This window comes from Leptopilina heterotoma, unplaced genomic scaffold, assembly GCF_015476425.1.
Source record: "Leptopilina heterotoma isolate Lh14 unplaced genomic scaffold, ASM1547642v1 Lhet_134, whole genome shotgun sequence".
Classification (NCBI taxonomy): domain Eukaryota; kingdom Metazoa; phylum Arthropoda; class Insecta; order Hymenoptera; family Figitidae; genus Leptopilina; species Leptopilina heterotoma.
Window position 1 is genome coordinate 2,022,922 of NW_025110853.1, and position 17,877 is coordinate 2,040,798.

A 17,877-nucleotide genomic window follows, 5' to 3' on the forward strand; every position below is an offset into this window, starting at 1 on the left:
TCTTCCTCTTTCTTGCGACGAAACTAGAAAAATTTTTGTTGAGGGAGAAATACAAAAATTCTAAATATAGAAACACGGCAAATTTTTTTTTCTATCTTCGAAATTTTTTTTCAGTTTCGTAGCAAGTAGAAGAAGAGGTTTCAAAATGTTTGAGAAAGGAGCAAAGAAATGTGAAGATTTTCTGAAAAAATTTTAATAATTGATGAACTTAGACAAAAAAAATACAAAATTCTAAATTTTTACAAACAGGACATTTTTTTACTATCAACAAAGTTTTTTCTAGTTTCGTAGCAAGTAGAAAAGTCTTTAGATAAAGTTTGAGGGATAAAAAAATCTTCAGTCTTTAATAATTTGGAATTTTGTATTTTTCTGTCTGAGTTCATCAATTATTAAAAATTTTTCAGAAAATCTTTGGATTTCTTTGCTCCTATCTCAAACCTTTTACAAAGACTTTTTCTACTTTCTATGAAACTAGAAAAAACTTTGTTAATAGCAAAAAAAATTTCCTTTTTGTAAAAATTTAGAATTTTTATTTTTTTGGCTAAATTCATCAATTTTCAAAATTTTTTCAGAAAATTTTCGGATTTCTTTGCTTCTTCCTCAAAGCTTTTAAAAATTCTTCTCTTCTCTCTTCTTAAAGACTGGACATTTTTTTCTTCCTCAACAAAGATTTTCTAAGAAAATTTTTAAATTTATTGAACTTTGGTAAAAGAAAGTAGGAAAATTTTTGTTGAGGGAGAAATACAAAAATTCTAAATATAGAAACACGGCAAATTTTTTTTTCTATCTTCGAAATTTTTTTTCAGTTTCGTAGCAAGTAGAAGAAGAGGTTTCAAAATGTTTGAGAAAGGAGCAAAGAAATGTGAAGATTTTCTGAAAAAATTTTAATAATTGATGAACTTAGACAAAAAAAATACAAAATTCTAAATTTTTACAAACAGGACATTTTTTTACTATCAACAAAGTTTTTTCTAGTTTCGTAGCAAGTAGAAAAGTCTTTAGATAAAGTTTGAGGGATAAAAAAATCTTCAGTCTTTAATAATTTGGAATTTTGTATTTTTCTGTCTAAGTTCATCAATTATTAAAAATTTTTCAGAAAATCTTTGGATTTCTTTGCTCCTATCTCAAACCTTTTACAAAGACTTTTTCTACTTTCTATGAAACTAGAAAAAACTTTGTTAATAGCCAAAAAAATTTCCTGTTTGTAAAAATTTAGAATTTTTATTTTTTTGGCTAAATTCATCAATTTTCAAAATTTTTTCAGAAAATTTTCGGATTTTCGGATTTAAAAATTTTCTTAGAAAATCTTTGTTGAGGAAGAAAAAAATTTCCAGTCTTTAAGAAGAGAGAAGAGAAGAATTTTTAAAAGGTTTGAGGAAGAAGCAAAGAAATCCGAAAATTTTCTGAAAAAATTTTGAAAATTGATGAATTTAGCCAAAAAAATAAAAATTCTAAATTTTTACAAACAGGAAATTTTTTTGGCTATTAACAAAGTTTTTTCTAGTTTCATAGAAAGTAGAAAAAGTCTTTGTAAAAGGTTTGAGATAGGAGCAAAGAAATCCAAAGATTTTCTGAAAAATTTTTAATAATTGATGAACTTAGACAGAAAAATACAAAATTCCAAATTATTAAAGACTGAAGATTTTTTTATCCCTCAAACTTTTTCTAAAGACTTTTCTACTTGCTACGAAACTAGAAAAAACTTTGTTGATAGTAAAAAAATGTCCTGTTTGTAAAAATTTAGAATTTTGTATTTTTTTTGTCTAAGTTCATCAATTATTAAAATTTTTTCAGAAAATCTTCACATTTCTTTGCTCCTTTCTCAAACATTTTGAAACCTCTTCTTCTACTTGCTACGAAACTGAAAAAAAATTTCGAAGATAGAAAAAAAAATTTGCCGTGTTTCTATATTTAGAATTTTTGTATTTCTCCCTCAACAAAAATTTTCCTACTTTCTTTTACCAAAGTTCAATAAATTTAAAAATTTTCTTAGAAAATCTTTGTTGAGGAAGAAAAAAATGTCCAGTCTTTAAGAAGAGAGAAGAGAAGAATTTTTAAAAGCTTTGAGGAAGAAGCAAAGAAATCCGAAAATTTTCTGAAAAAATTTTGAAAATTGATGAATTTAGCCAAAAAAATAAAAATTCTAAATTTTTACAAAAAGGAAATTTTTTTTGCTATTAACAAAGTTTTTTCTAGTTTCATAGAAAGTAGAAAAAGTCTTTGTAAAAGGTTTGAGATAGGAGCAAAGAAATCCAAAGATTTTCTGAAAAATTTTTAATAATTGATGAACTCAGACAGAAAAATACAAAATTCCAAATTATTAAAGACTGAAGATTTTTTTATCCCTCAAACTTTATCTAAAGACTTTTCTACTTGCTACGAAACTAGAAAAAACTTTGTTGATAGTAAAAAAATGTCCTGTTTGTAAAAATTTAGAATTTTGTATTTTTTTTGTCTAAGTTCATCAATTATTAAAATTTTTTCAGAAAATCTTCACATTTCTTTGCTCCTTTCTCAAACATTTTGAAACCTCTTCTTCTACTTGCTACGAAACTGAAAAAAAATTTCGAAGATAGAAAAAAAAATTTGCCGTGTTTCTATATTTAGAATTTTTGTATTTCTCCCTCAACAAAAATTTTTCTAGTTTCGTCGCAAGAAAGAGGAAGACTTTACAAAAGGTTTGAGGAAGGAACAAAGAAATGCGAAGATTTTCTTGCAAAATTTTTAAATTCGATGAACTTAGTCGAAATAAATATAAAAATTCCAAATTTTTGCAAACAGGAAATTTTTTTACTATCAACAAAGTTTTTTCTAGTTTCGTAGCAAGTAGAAAAAGTAGAATTCCTCGAAAAAAGTTATTATTCTTAAAAATTTTATTAAAATTTATCAGATATTTTATTATTTTAATAACCTTTACTACAATTTATTTACTAGAATTTAAGTATTATTTTCAATAAATTTTTAACTAAATTTCTTTAAAGAATAAAATTATTGTCAAAAATTTTAATACAATTCTTAGCTTAAGAATTTAATTTTTTCAAAATAATTTTAATAAAATTCTTCACAGAAATACAATTAGGTTTCAAAATCTTCAAAAATTTTTGTCAAAATTTCGATTAACATTATAAATAATAAAATTTTTCTCAAAAATTCAATTATTTTCAAAGTTTTTTATAAAATGCTTGGCAAAATTTTTTTCTTCCTCAACAAAGTTTTTTCTAGTTTTATAGCAAAAAAAGAAGACTTTAGTTTACAAAAAGTTTGAGAAATGAGCAAAGAAATCCGACGATTTTCTGAAAAAATTTTAATAATTGATAAACTTAGACAAAAAAATACAAAATTCCAAATTTTTAAAGACTGGAAATTTTTTTCTTCCTCAACAAAGTTTTTTTTAGTTTCGTAGCAAGTAGAAAAAGTCTTTAGATAAAGTTTGAGAAAGGAGCAAAGAAATCCGACGATTTTCTGAAAAAATTTTAATAATTGATGAACTTAGACAAAAAAATACAAAATTCCAAATTTTTAAAGACTGGAAATTTTTTTCTTCCTCAACAAAGTTTTTTTTAGTTTCGTAGCAAGTAGAAAAAGTCTTTAGATAAAGTTTGAGAAAGGAGCAAAGAAATCCGACGATTTTCTGAAAAAATTTTAATAATTGATGAACTTGGCCAAAAAAATAAAAATTCCAAATTTCTACAAACAGGTAATTTTTTTTACTATTAACAAATTTTTTTTAGTTTCGTAGCAAGTAGAAAAAGTCTTTACAAAAGACTTTAAAGATTTTTTCTACTTTATACGAAACTAGAAACATCTTTGTTGATAGCGAAAAAAATTTCCTGTTTGTAAAAATTTAGAATTTTTATTTTTTTGGCTAAGTTCATCAATTTTCAAAATTTTTTTAGAAAATCTTCGGATTTCTTTGCTCCCTCCTCAAACCTCTTGAAAATTCTTTTTATACTTGATACGAAACTAGAAAAACTTTTGATAATGGAGAAGAATTTTTCCTGTCTTTAAAAATTTGGAATTTTCCTATTTTTTTGGCTAAGTTCAACGAATTTAAATATTTTTTTAGTAAATCTTCAGACTTCTTTGCTTTTTCCTCAAACCTTTTGTAAAAACTTTTCGGTACATGCTACAAAACAAGAAAAAACTTTGTTGATAGTAAAAAAATTCCTGTTTGTAAAGATTTGGAATTTTTATTTTTTTTTTGGCTAAGTTCATCAATTTTCACAATTTTTTCAGAAAATCTTCGGATTTCTTTGCTTTTTCCTCAAACCTTTTGTAAAGTCTTCTTCTTCTTGCTACGAAACTTGAAAAAACTGTGTTGAAAGAGAAAAATATTTCCAGTCTTTAAGAAGAGAGAAGAGAAGAATTTTCAAAAGGTTTGAGGAAGAAGCAAAGAAATTTGAATTTAGAATTTCCTTTATTTTGTTCTAGGAAAACCATGAGAACAATTTTTAAAGTACAATAAAATACATAATATACATTATTCATATAATAAGAATTCATAATTTAATCTTAATCAAAAGTTGCATAACAATGATGAAGATAAAAATATTAACTCCTAAAGAGTCAAAAAAAGATAAAAGAAAAAAAAAAAAAAAAATTCTAAATTTTTACAAACAGGAAATTTTTTTTGCTATCATCAAAGTATTTTCTAGTTTCATAGAAAGTAGAAAAATTCTTTATAAAAGGTTTGAGATAGGAGCAAAGAAATCCGAAGATTATCTGAAAAATTTTTAATAATTGATGAACTTAGACAGAAAAATACAAAATTACAAATTTCCCATTTTTTTTGGCTAAGTTCAACGAATTTAAGTATTTTTTTAGTAAATCTACGGATTTCTTTGCTTTTTCCTCAAACCTTTTGTAAAGACTTTTCGGTACATGCTACAAAACTAGAAGAAACTTTGTTGATAGTAAAAAAATATCCTGTTTGTAAAGATTTGGAATTTTTATATTTTTTTTGGCTCTAAGTTCATCAATTTTCAAAATTTTTTATTGAAAATCTTCGGATATCTTTGCTTCTTTCTCAAACCTTTTATAAAGACTTTTTCTACTTTCTATGAAACTAGAAAAAACTTTGTTGATAGCAAGAAAAATTTCCTGTTTGTTTTTTCTAGTTTCGTAGCAAGTAGAAAAAGTAGAATTCCTCGAAAAAAGTTATTATTCTTAAAAATTTTATTAAAATTTACCAGATATTTAATTATTTTAATAACCTTTACTACAATTTATTTACTAGAATTTAAGTATTATTTTCGATAAATTTTTAATTAAATTTCTTTCAAGAATAAAATTGTTGTCAAAAATTTTAATACAATTCTTTGCTTAAGAATTTAATTTTTTCAAAATAATTTTAATAAAATTTTTCACAGAAATTCAATTATGTTTAAAAATCTTCAAAAATTTTTGTCAAAATTTCGATTAACATTATAAATAATAAAATTTTTCTTAAAAATTCAATTATTTTTAAAGCTTTTTATAAAATGCTTGGCAAAATTTTAATTATTTTTAATACAATATTTATCAAATTTCTCGAAAAATGCAATTATTCTTAAAAAAGTTTTATTAAAATTTGTGAAGAGAATTCAATTATTTAAAAATTTGTTGATAAAATTTTTTTAGAAAATAAAATTTTAAGAAACATTCAATTGTTTAATAAAATATTTATTTTTATAGTTAAATAATTGAATTGTCTTAGAAATTTCTAATAAATATGGATTTAAAAGTGAATTTCAAAATATAATCTTTGAAAATTTAAACTTTTCATATTTTTAATTAAGAATTCTATGGAACTAATTTTTCTTAATTTGTTTAATAGAATTTTTTTGAATTATTTATCGTTTTTAGTTTCTAAAATATTTAATTGAAGAATTTCCAAATAATCGAAATTTCTTCAAATTGAATTTTAAAGCAAATATATGTATTTAAAAATTCTCAAAGAACTTTTTCAAAAGTTATTAAAAATTGTTGATTTAGACAAAAGTTTTAGTTAAAAATTCTAGAGAATAATAATTGATTTCAAATGCTAGAAATAATGTTTAAGAAGTTACAGTAACAATATTCTTAACATAAAATAATAATACTTTTATAAGCGTTGTTTAATTTCAAAAAAGTTTGAATTTGACATTTTTAAAAATCTTAATTCCTGTGGAAAAATAATAATAATTAAATATTTAAAAAAGAAATGATTGTTTTTGAATAATTTTACAATTAAAGAAATTCGTAAAGAAATGTAACAGAACATTTTTTTAAGTAAAATGTTTTCCTTCATTTATAAAAATCAAAAAATTTGCAATTGACAAATAGAATTTATAAGTATTTTTAAAAAAATTTGAATTTTATTAAAGCAATTGTAATTCAAATTGTTTTCTTATGAAAATTTATATTGGATACATCTCCTATTTCTTAATGATAATTTTTTAACAATTTTCTTATATTTTTTATAGATAAAAATACAAAAAATTTGCATAATTCAGATCATTCAAACAAAATTTGTTATAAAAAATCGTACAAAAAACAACATTTATTTGTTAATCATAATTTTTTAAAATTTACCAATTTAAAATATTATTTTATTATAAATCATGAAAAATACATCCGTATTTTCTAAACAAGAAAACAAACAAAACAAAAGTCAAACTTTAGATGTGGACAAAAAGAATTTATTTCACGGATAATAATGTAAATATAATAGGTTATGTTTACATGTCAAGTTCAAAAAAAACTTTTAATAATTCTAATAAAGTGAAAAATGCGCGAGGCAGATGCAAAAAAATAGACATGTATTTTTCTCTGCATATGAATTCATGATAATTTATATTCAATTTACTAATTTAAAGAAACTTATAATCAGATTGTGCAATTATTTTGTATCAAACAAAATAAATGCATTTGCAGGTTATTGTAGAAACACCTTTTTAACTAGCTGTGAACTGGATTTCAACAGAAAAGTGTGATTGCACCTTTAAACATACAAATATTCACGGCTTCCGGTTCATAGAAAAACTAATGTTACTAGATTTCTCACTAGAAAGTATACATTTTATGAGAAAATTGTTTTTCTTAAATAAATAACAATTAACAATACAAGGTAAAATAAACGTAAAATATTTTAAACATTCTTTTATGTATTTCAAACACTTTTTTCGTGTTATAAGCATTTATTCAAGAAGAAAAAAAAGAAATGTCATGCACTGTTTGACTCACTCTCAAACATTACACACTTCAATTATTAATAATTAATTAGTTTCAACATTATTTATCATAAATGTTTTTTTTATTTACTCTAAACATGTTTATTTATTCACTAAAAATGTTTATTTCAACATTTTTCATCAATTTTATCAAATATTTTCATATTAAAAAAATGTGCACCCAATGTGCACTTTATAAGCGCACATTCAGTCAACACCATCCGTCAGGGAAGGGATGTTTCTTAAATAGGAAATTTCCCCCATCGATTGCGTAGCCGAGAGGCTTAATGTAAAAGCGTGCGATTTATAATTATGCGTATATTTAGTTGTATGGTTAGGTAGGTGTTCAATTCCGTATGATTGTAAGATTTTCCGATGCATTTAGTTGTTAATTGTAAGTATGAAAATGTGGGAAGAATAAAACTTGTGAATTAATGAATATGAATAATTATATAAAGAGTGCATTTAACATATTTTTATTTTTTCAATGATTGGTTACTGTTTTTTTATATAAAATTGACGAAGTGAATACAAGGAAACACTCGTTTCGCGTCGGCCATTTATTTTGACAGGTTCCGCGCCTGCGTTCCTTTATTGTGAAAATTTCGACGTAGGGGACTGAGTCCAGTTTCTCCACTGCACACTGCAGCGCGCCTTATAATCTTCGCCTGTGTTTCAATGCTCTTTACATTGACATTTGGAACTAAGGCCCTCTATACACTATACGCAACACCCTAAGATGCTTGATGGAAATGAATTAATGTACTTTTACTGGACTGAGTTCAGTTTTTTCAATATTGACTTCCAGTTTTTCAAACTCTATTTTTCTCCGTGTTGGGGTTAAGCTTACAAACTAATTTCAATTAAAAAAAATCTCTTAAAATTATTCTTCTATTTAAATTAAGTATAATGTCTTCTCAGTGCTCTCCGTGTAGAGACGCGCGTTTCTTATATTGAGGAAAGTGTAATGTGTATTTAAATGCATCGTTTAATTATTTAAAATGTTGAAAATTAAGATTATTTAGGAAGAACATAGGATCCTTATCCAGAATATTGTTTCTTACTTCTTGCCTGTCCAAAATGACCGTTTGTAGTTGGCCTCAGGGCTCTGTCAAATCCCAATTGTCTGCAAACAACTTTTGCCTCCAATTCATCCCATTCGTCGTCACAAATATTCCCCCACTTTCCATTATGAAGAATTTCCACATTTCCTGCAAATTAGAAATCAAATTTTCATTCATTAGCAATTCTGGATAAATTTAAATTTTTTAAATAATTTAGCAGTCAATCAAATCAAAACTTAGTCAAATTATAGAAATATTTCAATTTAAAATAATAATTTAAAATAGGTACCATTTGTATATTTTAATTTATTACAATTTATTTTTAAATTTATGAGAAATTATTTCGAATTTTATAAATTTTAAATTATTTTCATAAAAAAAATAATTTTGTTTTATTTTTGATTCCTTGAAGAGTAAAATTGTTTGTAGAAATAGAATTTATTATTTAAAAATAATTCCCTTAAAGTATTAAACTTTCATATGCACAAAATTTTGTTAATTTAAATTTTTTTAAAAATTACTTAACTGAAATGAAAAATTAATATTTATATTGTTAATAACTAATACACAATTAATAATAAAAATCCAAAAAATATTCTGATGTTATTTAAACAATTTTGATTTGTTTATATAAAGAAAATTATTAACGTTAATTAATTCATTGCATTTTTTCTACAATAAAAACACAAATAATTTGAAGGATGTAAAACTTTGTTTATAAAATTTTTTTCATTTTGATTTAAAAATATTTTGAATTCTTTTTTAAAATAAAGTTGAAAAAGAATCAATTTTTTTGATACATTTATAGTAAATTCATATTTTAAACCCAAAAGAGTTAATTTTTAATTTATTAATTAATATAAACACTATCTACAAACATTTTTTAGAAAATTTGAATAATTTTGTCTCTTAAATTTGCGATAAAATAAAAATCTCCTTTCCTATAATTTTCAACTACATTATTTAATTTAATGAGAAAAAAGACAAAAGAAAAAAAAAGTGAATTGAAATAGTTGAAAACAAATGGAAAATACCAGAAATCCTGTTCTTTAAAAATTATATTGAAGCTCTCGATGGTTTTTTAATGAAGCTTTCCCCCCTCTACATCTCTTTCTTTCCTCGAACAATTGAGAAAAAGTTACATTTAAAATACAATGAAAAATTTCCAATTGACTTCAATATATAGAAGCATCAGTACTGTCAGGAAAACAAGGAGTAAAAACTTTTTTCACAAAAATAAAAAAGAGAATTGATTTTTTTAGCCTCGAGCAGCAATATCATTAAAACAACAATAGACGGATATTTTCTTATATAATAACAAATAGAATAATTTGATTATAACGAAAGTAGAATATCCGTGTTACAACTTTAAGAAAAGAAACTTCTTATAACGTTACATTTTTTGTGTTTTAATTTCTAAACTTTTAATAATATCCATTTGCAAAAAAGAAAAAAATAATAATTATTACTCGGCGTTTTTCGACTAATTAGTAAACCTATATTTCTGCAGCTAATTAATAGAGTAGTTATTTTTTAAAATTATATTAAAAAAGTAATTAAAAGTTATAAAATATTACATATTTTTTTTTAGTATTATTAAAAAACTATTATTATTATTATTATTATTATTATTATTATTATTATTATTATTATTATTATTATTATTATTATTATTATTATTATTATTATTATTATTATTATTATTATTAAAAACTAGCGAACCATTCCCGACATTTAGTTTAATACCTGAAAATTTTTATTTTTTGCCCATTTTCAATGTCTAACAAACCATAGCTAAAGGCAAAAATAGTTTAGGACCAAATAATGTGGCTGTAGTCAAAGTACATTAATTTTCATGTTTTAAACTATTTTTTTCGTTGATCATAGTTGCTCTAGCAACTATCTATTTTGGCCATGGTCAACAATACAGAAATTTTGAAGGTTTTAAATATTTTTGTCATTATTGCATGGTTCGCTAGTTTTTGACCACAGTTGAAATATATATAGGGTAAGTCCGGGGGAGATGGAAAATTCAAATATTTTACAGAATTTGTCAAAAAATACCACTTATTATTGGTTATTCTTAAACTTTTTGTGACTAATAATAAAAGTAAACAATAATTTATTGAAAAATAATAAAAATATAAGTAGAATCCGTCTTCATTTTTTTTGGCATGGTCCTAAAAAAATTTGAGAAATTTAGATTTCTTATTGTTATTTTTATATTTTTTTAAATAATTTTTAATTTTAAATTTCATTGTACATAACCTACGCTTTGATATAAACCAAAAAGTAAGGGAGAAATTATTATATTAATTTAATATTTTGATGTTTACTTCTGTCATGTATTTCCACGTGGGTATCTATTCAATTTTATATATCTAAAAGGTTTTTACAATAAATAATCTAATATTAATAAGGGACATTTAATAATGAAAAACTAAATAATTTAATTTAATAAAAAATATTATATAATTGTTTTTATTTGTATATTTATTACTTTATGCTGCATTATTGTAAATATTATACATGCGTGTACATATATAAATGTGCATAATGAAGTTTCTGTTGATCGCTTATTTACTCAGTGACGGATTTCAATTAAGTAAATGGTTTTGAAAACGATTTGATGTGTTTTATGAGAAATAAAAAGGGGTCAACTCGAAGATGATTTGTGTCAATGACAATCGGCTGATCAAAGTGATATATTTACACTCATAAACTTATTCCACGAATCGCGAAGCAAAAAAGGAGCATTAGATTTTATATATATATATATACATATAAAATAGGTGTGTGATTTCCTGCACTTACGACAAACCTTTAATACTCGTTTTTTTTATCTTTCTATTTTTTTATTCCACCGAAATTTCGACTAATTTTCAACAAAAAGTCATTTCCAACTATTTCAAATACTCCCACGAATTTTCTTGTTAACTGCGTTCCATTAAGTAAAGTAATTAATGAAAATATAAATTTCGAAATAGTAAAGTCGCAGAATTGTTATAAATTTTTTTTACTGGTTATACATTTCCTTTTTTTTGCATTCCTCAGTTAAATGTTATAACGTATTTTTTCAAGTGAAAAAAAGTATAATAGAATTTATTTAGTATACCTAAAGCAGGAATTGAAAATAGAAATATTCGAAATAATGAAAAGAGTGTTTAGAAATAAAATTTTCTATGATATTTCTGTTTATATAGAAAAAATTAAATATTTTGAATAGAGGTTTGAATAAAAGTATTTTTTTAATTAAAAAGAGGAATTTATGGCGGAAAAAAAATAAAATAGTAAACAGCAAAAAAAAATATTGAGTAAATATGTATACATGTAAACGAAAAATGGATAAACGTTGGTAACATTCACAAAGTTCATAATCAACAATTTAAAAGAAAAAATATTCTTCTATTTAAATTTTGATATATTTTTATATCAAAAATGTTTTATGTAGTTTTTTTTATTAATAATTTAAAACAGAAAAATTTGTAAACAAAATATTTTTTTGTATTTGCTAGGAAATATACTTTTTTTTTAATTGTTGATTATAAACCTTTGAAACTTCACCGACGTACAAATGTGGTAATATGAAAAAGCGAAAATAAGTTGACAAGTGTTTAAATAAAAAAATTAATTTATTGGATTTATTTATTACTAGCGACATATACCTCACTCGCTAACGCTCGTTCGGTTGTATTAAAACTTATTTGTTTTTACTTATTTATTTTTATTTATTTGAACTAAGTAAATATTTACTGGATATAAATATTTTAATTTATAGTATCAAATAAATGTTTATTTGAACCAAATACAAATTAATTAATAAGTCAATTAAATGGAATAATTTGATCTAATAAATATTGCTTTAAATCAATTATGAACATTACTTGGTTCAATAATGCATAGTTTTTAGAGCTGTGCAAAATTCGAACCGAACCGAGTTTAGTTCGGTTTTGAGGCGCCGAAATGTCGAATATTCGACATCCGAACTGGGCTAGTTCGAATGTCGAATATTCGACATTCGAACTAGGCTAACTCGAATGTCGGTTTTTCGACATTCGAACTGGGCGACTGAAATGTCGAATTTTAGAATTCGACATTTTAGCGTACCAAAACCGAACAAAACTCGGTTCGGTTCGAATTTTGTAGTAACTCGAATGTCGAATATTCGACATCCGAACTGGGCTAGTTCGAATGTCAAATATTCGACATTCGAACTGGGCTAGTTCGAATGTCGAAAAACCGACATTCGAACTAAGCTAACTCGAATGTCGAATTTTCGACATTCGAACTAGGCGAAAAAATTCGAACAGTTCGGTTCGAATTATTTTGCACAGCTCTAATAGTTTTTAATTAAAATAAATATTTATTTGCACCAATAAAATCATTTTTTTGAAATAACTAAATATTTATTTGTACACGGAGAAAAATGGAGGATTAAACTTAGAAGGTTAGGTTTTGAATGTTAGCCTGATTCTCTGGATAATTAGTAAGAAAAGGATGAAGATACACTACCTTTTAAAATTGAGAGACCACCCATTTTCAGGCGAATGAAAAACGCTTTAAAACATAAGATTTATTGAAACTACAATTTTTTTCTGTTCATTTTTTGATAGATGATAAAATTTTAAAAAGAACAAGATATTTCAGAAGTCGTTTCGCCAATAATTCATTTAGATATTTTTAAAAAATCGTCATTTTCAATGTTTTACAAAAATTTGAATAACTCGTAAAATTATGAACGCTTTTTAATGATCTTAGGCTTATTTTAAAGGTCATTTGTTACAATATAAGAATTACTTCTAGGCATTAACGCGCGTGTATTTTTTTTCTTAGAAAATGCAGGCCGTCAAACTTGGACCAAAAAAATTCAAAAAATTTGGAACAATTTTTCTGTACTAAAAACGATTTTATAAAATATATAAAACACCATATGGTGTAGATTTTTCAAAAAAATTTTTCAAAAAATACGTTTGAATTTTATAAAAATTATTTTTCTGTTAATAAGATTGTTCCAAATTTTTTGAATTTTTTTGGTCCAAGTTTGACGGCCTGCATTTTCTAAGAAAAAATTACACGTTAATGCCTATAAGTAATTCTTATTGAGTAACAAATGACCTTTTAAATAAGCCTAAGATCATTTAAAAGCGTTCATTATTTTAGAAGTTATTCAAATTTTTGTAAAACATTGAAAATGACGATTTCTTAAAAATATCTAAATTAAATATTGGCCAAATGACTTCTGAAAGATCTTGTTCTTTTCAAGATTTTGTCATCTATCAAAAAATGAACAGAAAAAAATTTTAGTTTCAATAAATCTTATGTTTTAAAGCGTTTTTCATTCGCCTGAAAATGGGTGGTCTCTCAATTTTGACCGGTAGTGTACCTACGTCTATTCTTTTCTTACTAATAGGATTTTCTGTAATGATGGGACATCGACATCGGAAACATCGATGTTTATAACCTCGATGTTTTAATTTCAATATTTTCGATGTATCGAGGTTTTTTTCCGATGTTTGATATTCATGTGAATTAAGTGGGGAAAAAAGGATTTTTTTAAATATCTCCTTTTTTGCCTCTAACAGTTTGTGTTTTTTTATCTTTTAAACAATTGCTCTTATCGCATTGAAAATCTTTAAACACAAATTGTTATACACAAAAAATAAAAAAGATATTTTAAAAATAATATTTGCCCATCTTTTAGTAGGTACTTTTGACCCATTTCCCCCTAAATTTTTTATTAAAACCAGCCAATATCGTAGGTTTTAACTTGTCCAAAATGTGAATCATCTTAAAATGCTATATGGGGCTCTATGCACAGACAAAATTTTGGTTTTGCTTATACCCAAGCAGCACGGAATATAACCTTAAAATGAAGGGAATATTACATTTCATATTCGGAATAACTATTCTAGTGGAATGTTCCAGAGATCTTAAAGTAATATTAAAATGTCCGCCCCACAGGAATATTCCAAAATAACATTGAGGGAATGTTCCACAGTAATTTCGAAGTAATATTCCAGGATGATATTGAGAGACGCATGATTATTCTGGAAATCTTATTTGAAATAATAGTCATTTGACATAAAACCATTTACCATAAATTTCATTTGACAAAAAATCTATTTCGTATAAAAAACATTTAATTTGCAATTTATTTGACATACATTTCATTAAACATACAATTTATATAGCATAAATGGCATTTAATATGATATCCATTTGATCCGACAGATTAGCTCAGTCGGATAAATGCCTCGCTCGGCGGACGCTGTAGGACCAAGGGTACTTGGTTCGCGCCCATTAGCCTGGGATTTTTCCGGCATGTGAGATAATCTGAGCGGGAGATTTCATATATTGGCTTCAAATTTGTTACTCGGGGGTTTTCGGGATCGCTGATATACGAATCTGAAATCAGATTTTAAAAATTCAAAATGACGGATTCAATAAAGCTGGATGATAAAATTAAAACTTTATCCTTTTGGCTACAAGGACGTTATCGTATGTTAGAATATTTAACAGGGCATGAGCAGTTAATACGATGCATTTTTAATTTTGTGGTCCGCCATATTGAATCCGCCAATTTGAATTTTTTAAATCTGACTTCAAATTCGTAATCAGCGACTCCGAAAACCTCCGAGTAACAAATTTGAAGCCAATATATAAAGTTTTAATATTGTCGTCCGCCATATTGGATCCGCAATTTTGAATTTTTTAAATCTGACTTCAAATTCGTAATCAGCGACCCCGGAAACCCCCAAGTTACAAATTTTAAACGAATGTGATGCATTTTTAATTTTGTCGTCCGCCATATTGGTTCCGCCATTTTAAATTTTTTATATCTGATTTCAGATTCGTAATCAGCGACCCCGGAAACCCCTGAGTAACAAATTTCAAGCGAATACTATGCATTTTTTATTTTATTGTCCGCTATATTGGATTCGCCATTTGGAATTTTTAAAATCTGACTTCAGATTCGTAATCAGTGACCTCGAAAATCCCCGAGTAACAGATTTCAAGCGATTTCAAGAAACGTACACGGAAAGAAAAAGTCCGTCAACCATTAATGGATTAGTATATTACTTTGAGACGGGACTCTTTTTCCGTTGATGGTTACTTAACTTTACTTAACGATTGAAAACGAGTCATGGATTGATTAGAAGGCCAGTATGTGACCAATTGCTTTAGATTTAATGCTGAATTGTTATCAATGGCTGTTTGAATGTTTACGAATCATTAGTGAAAGTTTGTGAAACGTTAGTTGACTCGTATTCTAAATCGGCGCTCTTCACTAGCGCATTGTTGCGCAGTGTACCGATGCGCATTTCTTCCGGTTTCTCTATAGTCCATGTGTTTTTGCTGTCTGCTATACATATCCCTATATACTATTATGTGTAATGTGAATATTTAACTTAACTAACAATTTGCAGTTGAATTGCGTCTAGAAATTGACCTCGATGAAAATATATTTTCTTTTATATTTCTCGCTAATTAAAAAGTAGTTATTAGTGCAAAATCATTTCTCACAAGTTGTGAAAAATTTTGTTATTTGGTATATAAGAACAGTTTGCTTCTAAACTTAAAGTGTTATAAGTGTGCGTTTCTACGTGTAGTTATTATAAGTGCGAAAATGTGTTGGAAAATGTGTTGGTCTAAAGCGTCTAAGAGTGTAAATAAAATATCGGAACTGTGCAACGAAAAAAATGTGTTCATTCTGTACCAAATAGTGTCTAAAATTAGGGATAATTCTGAAAGAAGTTGAATTTTTTGAATGCTTTTGATAGTCATAGAAAATTTAATAGACAGTTTTCTAAATTTTAGTGAACGAGTTTTATATATTGATGACAGTTTTCTAAATTTTAGCAAGCAACTCGTCACTGATTGTGACTCAAAGTATGTTATGCATTCAATGATTTTGTGTCCCGTCTCAAAGTAATATACTAGTCTATTAATGATTGACGGACTTTTTCTTTCCGTGTATCGGAAAATCGTTTTTTAAACTTTAGATGGCTTGGAAAAATCGGTATCACAACTAAAATTGGATTTTAAAAAAAATTACTTCCCAAAATTTTATATTTTTTAAGTATTTTTGAAAAAAATAAGGGTTAAACGTCACTTTTTGGAAATTTTGACCATGCCATTCGAAAGAGCGACCCCAAAACCATATGGACATGTCCTTGTAGAATTTTTAATAATTTTTTTCTTTTAATATTATAAGCTTGAAACCGAAGTTAAAAATCAGCACATTTGGACGTTAAAGGGTTAAACTGCTTTTCTTCGCTTCATATTTTATGAAAATCTGTTAGGTGACAACTTTTTCAAAAATTTTTATTCGTTAAATTTTGTATTGTAACATATGTAAAAATAAAAAAAAATGAATCAAAATAATATAGAAATTACTTTTTTATGTTAAAAAGTAAAAAATATTTACAATAGTTGTCTTTACAAAATTATAAATTACTAAAAAACTGTAAAAAGGGAATAGTGGTCTGAAAGACCAGGGGCAGCACTGAGGGTGATTTTTCAGCACGTAGTAGTTTAAAGGTTAATTTACTTTAAATTTAGGGTAGTAAAAAATTTTCAATAACAAACTGTACTGCGCTGGAAAAATTTTAAAAAATTGAAAAAGGAATAGTTGACACATCCAGATACATGGATATCACAGCCATATTATATTGAAAAATACGGGATATCCATAGTTAAGGTTGCTGCATCCATATTCTATGGCTGGCTGTACATTGTTGGAGCAGCAAAAGATCTATGGTTGGGTGATCCATAGTAATGGAAATGGGAAACAGAAAATTGGAATCACTCAATTAATTAAATTCTATGTCACTTGAGATATTTTATACACATTTTTGTTAATTAATACACACCACTTATTGAATAACCGCATATTTACGAAATAAATTATTAACCGATGGGGGAGACACGAACCCTAGACCTAACGCATACTAAACACTAACGCTATCCACTACACTATACACTAGGGTGGTCCTTAAAAAGATTTTTTTGAATTTCTTTGCTCCCAGGGGCTTAAATGCTTTCAAATTAATAAAAAAAAATTCCCTGAAAATTTGAGCTTTTAATATTAACTTTTAGATAGTGCGCACTCCAACTTAAGTTTCAAAAAAAAAATTTTTTTTTATTTTTTTGTTTTTTTATTTTATATTGACTTATTTTGATAAAATTTGGTAGGTGAATCAATACTGAGGTGTATTACTATAACAAAGACCTAAAATCAGACAGAAGAATCTTCAAAAATATCAACAAAAAAAATTGTTTATCAATTTTTTAATTTTTAAAAAAAATTGATTTTTGTGTTTTATAAATAACTTTTTTATTTATTAATATTTTTATTAATTCTTGTCAAAATTACATTCCTGACATAAAAACGAATCAATTAATGTATATAAAGTAAATCTTATATTTAGGAAGTAAATTATCAGGAAATGAACAACTTGTTTCAATTAGTATAACATAGTTTTTTAATCTTCAAGATAATAAAATTGAAATACAGATGGAATATGATACCGTTCAAACACTTAGCCTCAATCTTTTTTCATATTTTCCACTATTGCAGATTTTCGAGTATCAGCATAATATTGCTTATACTCCGATAAAAA

At 25.4% G+C, this 17,877-nt stretch overlaps 2 protein-coding genes across 4 annotated transcripts in view; one reads left to right on the forward strand and one right to left on the reverse strand.

Moving 5' to 3' along the window:
• Window positions 1-17,877, forward strand: part of LOC122513113 (G protein-coupled receptor kinase 5) — a 668,663-nt gene that overhangs the window by 396,075 nt on the left and 254,711 nt on the right. The gene's annotated exons all lie outside the window — the stretch shown is intronic.
• Window positions 1-17,877, reverse strand: part of LOC122513114 (lysyl oxidase homolog 3A-like) — a 99,475-nt gene that overhangs the window by 43,814 nt on the left and 37,784 nt on the right. For all 3 annotated transcript variants that reach the window (XR_006302689.1, XM_043629373.1, XM_043629374.1), the window contains one exon: window positions 8,255-8,401. Coding sequence is in view for 2 of the 3 variants with exons in the window: in XM_043629373.1 (XP_043485308.1) it covers window positions 8,255-8,401 (147 nt within the window). In the remaining variant the exon portion in view is untranslated. The remainder of the gene's footprint in view (window positions 1-8,254; window positions 8,402-17,877) is intronic.